Source organism: Dryas octopetala, chromosome 5, assembly GCF_963921425.1.
Source record: "Dryas octopetala chromosome 5, drDryOcto1.1, whole genome shotgun sequence".
In the NCBI taxonomy this organism is placed as follows: Eukaryota; Viridiplantae; Streptophyta; class Magnoliopsida; order Rosales; family Rosaceae; genus Dryas; species Dryas octopetala.
Window position 1 is genome coordinate 11,735,527 of NC_141370.1, and position 10,260 is coordinate 11,745,786.

At 36.7% G+C, this 10,260-nt stretch overlaps 1 protein-coding gene across 4 annotated transcripts; it reads right to left on the reverse strand.

The window, feature by feature from the left end:
• Window positions 1-4,218: 4,218 nt before the first annotated feature.
• HEB1 (ARM repeat superfamily protein) lies at window positions 4,219-9,559 on the reverse strand. 4 transcript variants are annotated; one of them, XM_086245275.1, is made up of 6 exons: window positions 8,465-9,559; window positions 7,819-8,283; window positions 6,725-7,717; window positions 6,646-6,685; window positions 5,629-5,808; window positions 4,219-5,260 (listed from the first exon to the last, which is right to left on the reverse strand). In XM_086245275.1, exons 1-6 carry the CDS (start codon window positions 9,557-9,559, stop codon window positions 4,290-4,292), a joined length of 3,744 nt encoding a protein of 1,247 aa, XP_086101401.1. In that variant the 3' UTR covers window positions 4,219-4,289. The 4 variants fall into 4 exon arrangements, with proteins under 4 accessions (XP_086101401.1, XP_086101399.1, XP_086101398.1 ...); XM_086245273.1 differs by having other exon boundaries at window positions 5,629-5,815; window positions 6,650-7,717; XM_086245272.1 differs by having other exon boundaries at window positions 4,219-5,268; window positions 5,625-5,815; window positions 6,650-7,717.
• Window positions 9,560-10,260: the final 701 nt, after the last annotated feature.

Here is a 10,260-nt window from a genome sequence, read left to right on the forward strand (position 1 = left end):
TCTACACTTTGGAGATTAACTACTTCTCTTATAATTACAAATACAACATTCTATCTAGCTTAGTCCTTTCTTTCAAACTTCTCTGAGGTTTCAATAGAGGTGGCTCTGCTTCAAGACTTGTTATTGAGAATGACAGTACTTTCCTTGAGGGCTGTACCCTTCTTGCTCTCACGCTCTCTCCCTGCTCTGTACCTTTCAATCACTTTTTGGCTTCCCCCTGTCTCACTCCCTCTTGTATATAAAGAACTACCTAAATTATGCAGTGTAATCATTTCCCCTAATACGTAGGGGATGACTCCATCATCCCGGAAATAATAGCTAGGGATCGATCATAATAACAATTATTATAGAAAACGCAGCGGAAAGAATAATTAAAACTTTTCTTATCAAACCCAATACCTAGGATACGATCATATGCATATATGGAATTCATACAACGAACAATAATAAAGATACACCTTCTTCTGTTCATCGACGGAGCTATTGTTGTCCATGGTGGCTTCTTTTACCTTTTGATTCACCAAAGCACCACAAGTGTCGTGCTTCTAAGAAATAGTTCACAAAGAAGTGTTCAAGTAAGGTAGATGAGAGAGTAATCGGGAGTGCTAGCTTCCTTTCAATTCTCTTTTCTCTATATAGTGGCCGGCTGCCCTATTTGGGTTCTCTCTCTGTCTTTTGCTCTTTCACAAACACACAGCAAGTGAAAGAACATACTTTCAAAATCTGAACCTTATGTAGACTCTCACTTTTGTATTAACTGATGATAAATAACATTTATTTATACTGTCAGTAGGAAATGGGTTATTGGGATATTTTATTTATTTTACTTTTATCCAAAATAAATTACCAAGTCAAATTTGGTTGATCAGACATAGGTTGATGGTTTTATCCAAAACCATTTACTAAGTCAATTATCTCAATTATATATATAAATATTTATAATTAATATTTCCATAATATAAATATCTCATATTTATTATTATGGGCTTTGCTTAAATTCAACTCACTTGGGCCTTGGGCATTGCTTAGGTCTGACTCAAATATCAATTATAACTATAAGCCCAAATCTAATTTAAACTTTAATTAATTATTCCCAATAATTAATTTTCAACCCAATAATTAATTAATCTCATTAATTAATTTTATCTTTCATCTACCATTCTATTGCTTAGTCATCACCCTTATATAGAATGTGACCTTTTAGGTTCTAATTCTTCTAGCAGTGGATTTTATCATTTTCCATTAGAAACACTTCTAAAATAAGAATAATTAATAAATGGTATTTATTAACTAATTCTTCATTCCACAAGTTATGAGTGACACCTAGCAGAATATCATGACTACCCAGAACAACCAGAAAGTTGGTGAATCTATTCAATTATTATCAGATCGTAATATATCCTTATGTCATACAATAACCTAAACATAAACAATAGGGCATGGATAACACTTTGTCAATCCCCTGTAAATGTTTATATGTTTAGACATCTTCTAACAGATGTTGTCAAATCTATATAATTTGAGAATACTCATTTCTCAAATTATAGTGTAATGCTCTGGCCAGAGTCTTCAGGACAACTATTATAGAATGTCCATAGGTTATTCGACTTCTTTACTAAAGGTGACAGATTCTTTGTTATACAACTATGATCCTTTGTACATGAATCACTAGATCCAATCCATACGCACTCCAAGTCCCTTAGTCAGGTATGGGTACATTGTATAGTCAAAGTCTAGCCACGCATGCACAAGGAAACTCATAATGTCTCAGGTCAAAGGATTCGTTATGACGTTATAATTAATTAAAGATTCTTGTTTGACATATTGTAAAACTCCATACAAAAATTTATTTTAATGGTCACGTTCAGTGAATTTAATCTCCGATTAAGCACCCACTTGTTTATCATAGTGTCAACCTACACGAATGATCTGAAATTCATTATCCACCCAAAAGGTGTTGATATAACAAATGCTAATATAGAATCATATGTGTTCGATATGTGATCTGTTAGTCATGAACATCTTTAGGAAATATGAATTAAGGAGTAAAGGTCTCACATATTTTAGTATTTTACTCACAAGAATACTCTCTCCTTATCTTAATATCCATGGACATTTTATGTATTGGTTGAGTATATCACATACATTAATATATGATACATAAAATAAACTTTGCCTTTTTATATATTTATTTAATTAATTCATAAAATTTCAATTATAAATTGACTTTTAGGGCATACATCTATCACCCTAGACTTTCTTTCACCACAAGTTGAAAGGATATTAATGATTTCTCAAGAAAATCTACGAGCTGGGTCGATAAAGGTCAAGTCTAGTTAATATTAATATTCATTATTATTATTATTATTATTATTATTATTATTATTATTATTATTATTATTATTATTATTATTATTTTTCACCAAGGGTTATGGACCTGAGTTTTAACTTTTAAGCAGTTCCCTTACTTTAGTTGGGCGTGTGCCTTACCAAAATTCAAACCGCAACTATCTGACCTTACCTAAAAACGTATATATCTATATATTTTTTTTTTTCAGGTTATTACACTAACTATTTGTGTAAATTTTCTTATGGGAAAAGATTTGGGGTCTCAACTTTTGTGTCTTACTCTGTGGCGAAATTAAATAGTATACGTCACTATTTTTTTTAATAATTATACATATCACTATTTATTTACTATATCACATTAAAATCATTTTTATTGAAAGACTATATTATCCCTCTAAAATCTAGTTACCCTAATTTATCTTACCCAATTTTCTCTTTCAATTTCTTCTCCCCAACCCTTCCAATCTCATATTCCTAATTCATCTTTCATCTTTCTTTCTTCCAATTACTTACTTTTTAACTTTTCATTTTGCTTATTTCATCTTTTTATATTATGTCTTATTTATTTTGTTTAATTGATTTTTCCAAGTTAATTGCAATTGCAGTTAACCAAATCTTGAATGTAATTGCAGGGAAGGAGGAAAAACAGGTTAAGGTAGAACTGGGGGTGTTGGAGGGAGAGAGAGAGAGAGATTGATTGATTGATTGATTGATTGATTTATTCTCTTACAAATATAAAGAAATAAGGATGAAATAAGAGCATCTTCAGGACATTCTTTAAATCCCACTTTGTTGTCCTATTTGGCCATTTGAATAGTTAAAATTGTTCACTTTAATTGACTTTTCAAATTTAAACAAAATTTGATTTTTATTATGATTATATTCAACGTTAAAAAACTTTTAAATTAATAATAAATTTGATTTGAAGAGCCTAATTAACTTTTCAAATTTGACTAGTTGATCTTGGGTCCCTATTTGAAGAGTTCATTTGAAGAATTTGTTAGAATAAATTTTTCTTACGTGGCAAAGCAAATGAATTGAAGCATCCAAAACTATTTGAAGAGTATGTTGGAGATGCTCTTAGTATTATAAAATTTGTTAAATGCTTCCTTGGCATAAATATTAGTTGTTCAACGTCAAAAATGGATATTAATTGTCGGTGGGTTTGAGAGAAAAACCACAAAGCAATTTAAGCAACCAAGATAATCGACGCCAATGAGAGACGATAATATTAGGTTTTAAACATTTGTTGCACTTATCATCATCATCAACTGTCTTTGACTCATTATATACAAAACTAATACTCATGACATACTCCCACCAAAAAGGAGGCTAGGTATCATCCACTACACTAATTGGTCATTGACACATTAGTATTTAGGTTAATAGTGTTTTTAACTAAAAAATTAGGCTTTAAAGAGGTATTGTTCTTAAAAAAAAAAAAAGTAAAGAATAAATCACCAATAGGTTGCATTTTTTGCAAGTGTGAATGTAAGAAAAAGAAATTATATACAAAAAGTTGGGTCAAGAATACAATATAAAATAATTAGATCCAAATAAACCAACTCTTCCAAAAAAAATAAAACAAAAACAATATTACTTAATTAAACACACAAACAAACAAAAATCTATTATCCATAACCATAAAGATTAAGTATTCAAATAATGTTGTAAGGTTTGAGTTAGGTGATATTTGATTTACCTATAATATTTATGAGAAATAGAATAGAAAAGAAGAAAAAATGCATTTACAAGCGAGACAGAAAGTCAACACATTGGTAATTTACAAGTACAACATATTATTCTTTTTTTATTTTCAAAAGTTTGCAAAGGCCATTCCCCTCTAGTCCCTTCTATGTTTTTCCGCCCCTGCACACAGTGGTCCTTTTCTTGGCTAGGATCATGGAGGATATTCTTCACATTCAGTCTCATGTCTCCATCTACTCATCCATCGTAGAAACCTTCCCAGTTTCATACGTATGGTACATCCAAATAGGTTCAAGCAATTCCTTTGCATCTCGCAGTTTTTCCCTTCCATCTTCATCATTTTCTTCTTCTATTTCTCTCTCAATCTGAGGGTATATGTCTTGCAGAGAAGCCAACATCATATCACCCCACTCTCTGTCATCTTGCCTGAATACCTTGAGGCATACAAAACGTACAAGTCCCAAAACCAACCCGAAATCCTTCTTTTCCAGCCCAACTACAGCACCAATCAGGAAAATCACCCCAAACGCATCACGGATGCTGAGATTTCCTTGCAACAATGTGACAATCATTTTAAGAAGTTTCTTGAAAGCAGGAAACTCCTGTGGTTCAGAATCTTCATCATCTTCTGGCCTATTTTCACTTGTTTCGGAGAGCTCAATCTTTGCTAAAATCAATAGCCATGATGGAAAGTGGAGTCTGAGGCGATCAGTTGGGGTTATTTGTGCCCCTTCTCCCACAATCGGTTTCATAATGTGCACGGATCCTAATGCCAGAATCAAGTCTGGAAGCCAAGGCTTTACTCCAGCCACCAAATGTGCAACATAACCAGAGCCCAAGTACACTTCAATCGAGATGATCAAATCAAGCAGATCGTTGGCTAGATCAGAAGCTTCTGTGAGAGGTGGTGAAGCTTCAGTAGCATCTTTAAGAGCAAGATTAAGTAACTTGGCTGCATAGGTGAAGGAGCTCTTCAAACAGAGAATTATATCCTTCAAATCCTCCTCCTCAAATTGAAACTGCTCGCCAGATTGTGGCTCCAACGTAGATATGACGTAACATACATAATATGATGTGAACTTTAAGCACCTTTCCTGATTCTGAGGAACAAAACCTATTGTAGCAGCATCAACCATGAACCTCGAGACTGCAGTGAGCATCTTCACCTTGTTTGATAACTTCTTTGGTTCAGTATAGAAGCATCCTGCATAAATTTATGATAGATATTAATCTTCAATAATGACACAGGCAGAAGTCCATATATTAGACAGTACCTTTGGGAAGCACTTAAATATAATCATGGTAGAACAAGGTGGATTTGCACATGGTTGAAGATTAAAATTTACATCTATTGCAGTCACATTGTTTAAGTTTAAACAACGTTCCAGAAAGACTGGAACCTTGAACAAACAACAACCCACTTCCCCATGTGTAAAAGAAAATAGAACCATCTAAACAAGTGATCTTTCCTCCTCAACTGTTCAAGATTGTCAGACCAAAAAACAGAATGGAGTTAATACTCTCTCCAACTCACGTGATATGGGCCTTTGTGCCCCCTCCACGATTACTTACCACCATCACTTGGACTGGAGGCATCTGTTTGAGGTTCCCTGTGCCTTTGTTCATGACGATTGGCAGACTTGTTGCTAGTATGCTTAGATTCTGAAGAAGTTTTGCTAGACCCTCCAGAATCACCTGCTCCAAATAGCTTCTCGGTACAGTTAAGCAGGTGATCCAATGCCTGTTCCAACACTGTGTGCTGAAGAAGAAAACAGAAGCAAAACTTTAAACAGTGAATCGTGGCAGATGAACTATTTCAGTTTCAGAGTAGTGCTCCTTACAAAGTTCAAGATAATCAATGACAAGACCCAGTATGAATATCAATCATGTGTGACCAGTAAAGGAATACAGTACAGAAGCATCCCAAATCAAAATAAGAAATCCAGTTAACATTTAATATACATATATATATATATATCACAATGAGTTGGTTATCCATAAAAAGAAATACAAATCATGGCTGGTGAATGAGAGAAACTTCATTCATGATAAATAACAAAAATAACGGAACACCATAATGCTACACAGGTCAAATACTCTCTTCCAATGCAATGTAACTATTAAAAAACTACTGTGAACTCCACATAAATTCTTAAATGTTGACCAGCTTTTCCATGAGAGTTATGTCAATATGTGCAGGATCTCACTTCTTTGTTTTGTCCATGCTCTAGAATATGTTTAAAGTCTGCCAGATTCTTCTTCACAGAAAACTTGGCATGTTCTGAAAGTTTATTAAGGTCAAAACACCGTCTTGAATTACATGAAAAAAGGAAAAAAGATGATACTTATTTCTCTATTCAATTCTAATAACTTACCTCTGCATTCCACAATTTGATCTCCCAAAAAGTCTAATTATGGCTGTGGAGATCAAAAATATGAAAGAGAAAACATAACTAAGACAAGCAGCATAAAATTTCAAATGAGTGAGTGTGAAGACCATAAGATTGTAATCTTGGGAAAAAAAAATTCAAAATAGCACATGACGTTATGAAGAGACATATGCAGAAAAACTGGTGAGAGAGATATCACTTGCCTCCAAATTAGCGCTTGTAGAAGCAGTCCTATCATTCTTCTTTGTACCACAAGCTTTTGTACTACTTGAACTAACATTTTGAAGAGACATATGCAAAGCAAGAGTTGTATATGCCAAAATAGGATATGTGTCCATATATTCACAATGCATGCACTGCACAATGCTGACCTCGGAAATGACCTTTAAACATAGAAATAATGATTCTAGAGTTTGAGATCCCAATATAGATTTCTGAGAGTTGGCAGAAACAAGCAGGTCTCTAATTTGCCAGGCTATTCCTACCGCAACTGAATAATCCTCCTCAAAATTGGTTAGTTTTTTCCCACCGAAGTTTTTCCATCGACCTAACATTTTGCTAGAGGACTTTGATTTCTTTCTTTTTGGAGAGAAAGCACTCAGCTTTGGTATTTCATTTCCAAATTTAATATGGCAACGATAGGCTGCTTTTTGCAGGAGTGCTGTTAGAGATTCAAGCATACCATCAACTCCATCACATGACAGCAACAACTTGTGAGCAGACCTCACTTCAGCTTGCCTCTCCACATTTTTAGATAACCCACTACAATTGGTGACCACATGCATGCATTCATCAAGAAGTCCAGCCACATCATCGGGAGAGACAGTTGAAACAATGTTGAATACAGAAGACTGAGCATGCCCAGTAGATGCAGCAGCAAACAAGCACTTCAACTTTTCACCATCAAAGAATTCTTTAAGAGCATTCTTGAAAAATGACTCGCCAGCTAGGGTACTGCAGCCGTTGACAGCAGCAAGAAGTAAACCCTCAACTTGATGTTCGTCCAGCTGATTGGGTGGCAAGACCAAAGTAATGAATACTTTGACAAGCTCCATCAGAGACTTAAGAGATGCCCCTTGCGACACAACAAATTCACAAAACCTTGCTCCAGCCATCGGAGACCGTTTTACAAGTGTAGCACAGCGATTGCATGCTGCTTCAACAGATACTTTTGAGGGAAAGTATGATGGCATAAGGAGGCTTGTAATTTTCTGAGCAACTTGAGGTTGATCATTTTCAAGGGTAGATAATAATACCTCTAATTTCACTACCTGTGGAAAGATGGAATGAAGTAAACAAACCAACTAATTCAAGTAAGGCATCAGATATAACAAGAGCTTATACAAAGCATAAGTCTGAGAGCAATATGCACCTTATGGAACTGGAAATTTCGAATATCCCTAATGAGAAGGAGGAGATCGGCCATGGCAACTCTTACTGACAGGACTCTGTCCAACATCAAATTCCCCAATCTGGGTAGAAGCACTTGGAGAACTTGATGACATTGGGGATTGCCAAACAAATACATAATGCCATTCAGTGTGGAAAGTCTAACCTCATGACATATATCGTGTGACATATCATCAAAAATTTTAGTAATTAACTTTGTGATGGTGGGCAAAGGGATGATTTCCCAAAATAGATGAAGGACCCGACAAGAACCCTCCACCGCAACCACTCTCACGTCCAGACAATCATCGGTGAGCAATTTCTCCAATAAGAAAAACTGCTTATCTAGCAATGAATCTTTCACCTCTTTTGTGGAATCAGGATCCTCAAGAGGGAACAAGTCCAAAAGTAAATGCAGCGCATTTTGACGAACATTAGAATTTGCAACCTATCACCATAACCCAATCATTCAAATACGTCATACATACAGTCTTTGATATCACAAACTTGTTCACAATGCAGCGCATTTTGATGAACATTAGAATTTGCAACCTATCACCATACCCAGTCATTCAAATATATCATACATAGAGTCTTTGATATCACAAATTTATTAACAAAGAGATTACCTGCAGAGACCGAAATATCACAGGCTCAGAGAGCTGGAAAAGAAGCTTCTCGACACCTGCAGTGGTCCGCTGGTTTATAAACCCTCCCAAAACCCTACGAATCGAAGCAGCGAAAGCTCCAGAGCTGGCATGCACTGCACCCTCAATCAAACCCTGCAAGAACCCATTTTCAATTTCACTCCTTGAGTGCCCCTCTGCCACCTTCCAAGCCCGAAACACAACGTCCCCGTAGGCCTCGAGCATCGACTTCCGGCCAAAAGGGATCTGAGAACGAATCATCGCCAACACTTCCTTCAACAGCTGCGCACTCAATCCGAACATAAAAGCCAAAAACCGCTTCCCCTCCTCTGTTTTCAGATACAGAGGCGAAATGACGCACCGAATTAGCAGGAGCTTCAAGTCCTCGATGCTCTCGTCGTCGAAATCGAAGCACGTAAAGGCCTCGCGGAGCCCACAGACTCTGTGAACATCCACCTTCTTTTGCAGAGTCAGAGACCTCGACAGCAAGAACGGGAGTGACTGAGAAATCAGCGATTCTCGCCCCGGCAACTCCTCCTTCCACCACTGCTCGCACAGACTCGCAATCTCCGACAACAATCCCAATTCCGACTCGAAAAGAATCAGATTGTCGTGCAGCGCCTGAACTCCGGGAAGCAAATCCAACGGCGAGAACGCCTTCTCCGGATGCCCAACGCATAATTGCTCGACATAAGCGAGAACCTGAAGGTACGAAAGGAGTCGCTGTTTTTCTCCATCTGAAATATCCGGGTCTGGAATGTCTGAGTCGGGTTCGGGCTGTGTCTTGGATCGCCGAGAAGACCTTCGGAGGCGCTTGGTGGGGGGAGATTGTGGAGGAGTGGTGGGGTTAGGGTTGGGGTCGGGATTAGGGTCTAGAAGCTTCTGGAAGGATTGGATGGTATTTGAAATGGAGTGGGAGAGAGAGAGAGGGAGAGAGGAGGAGAGGTCCGACGAGGGGCTGATGGTGTGGATGAGGGTTTTGAGCGCGGGCTTCGAGGATTTGAGGCTGTGTTTGGCGGCGGAGCGAAGAAAGTCTTCGGCGGAGGATTGGAGAGAGGAGCGGAGCCGCTTCTCCATGACGGAAACTGTTTTCTTTGTTTTCAGAAATGAGGCCGTTGCCTTTAGTTTTGGGATCAACTGAGGAAGAGAGGTCACTAACTGTCATTAAAGACAATTTCACAGACAAATCAAGACACAGTGTGTATTGTGAGCGAGAGTCATGATTTGTCTGTTATTTTTATGTAAAACAAGTCAGGTGTGGCTTTAAAATGCTTTAAATTTCAAATGGGTTTTTGGCGCTGACAGGGGGGAAGACGAATCGGACTCAATGGGCTTCTAAAGTACAGGGGGTTAAGGGCCGAGACTCTGCCCATTGGGCTTTCAGTTGGACTAGGATTAATAGTTTTTTGGTAATATACAAGAAAAACTTCTATAATGTCATATTATATGTTTACTAGCCTCTCCACACTCGCTCCCGAAGTAGTTCTTTCTATTGCGGAAATATTGATATTTTGGCAAACGTAATTCATTTAATAGGCTTCTTTTATTTCTATTCTAAATTACAAATACAATCAAACCTAGTTGTTCAACCCAAATAAAAGATCTAAAAAAAATTGAATATATGAAATTAAGAGGAAATTAACTAAAGAAAAAGAATTAAGGAGAGAGAAGCAGCAGACCAATTCTCATGGGTGGGAAAGCAAATTTGAAAAATAGATAACTAACCATTGGATTTAAGCCGAAACAATCTCAGTCATTCGGACCTGAGATAAATTTTA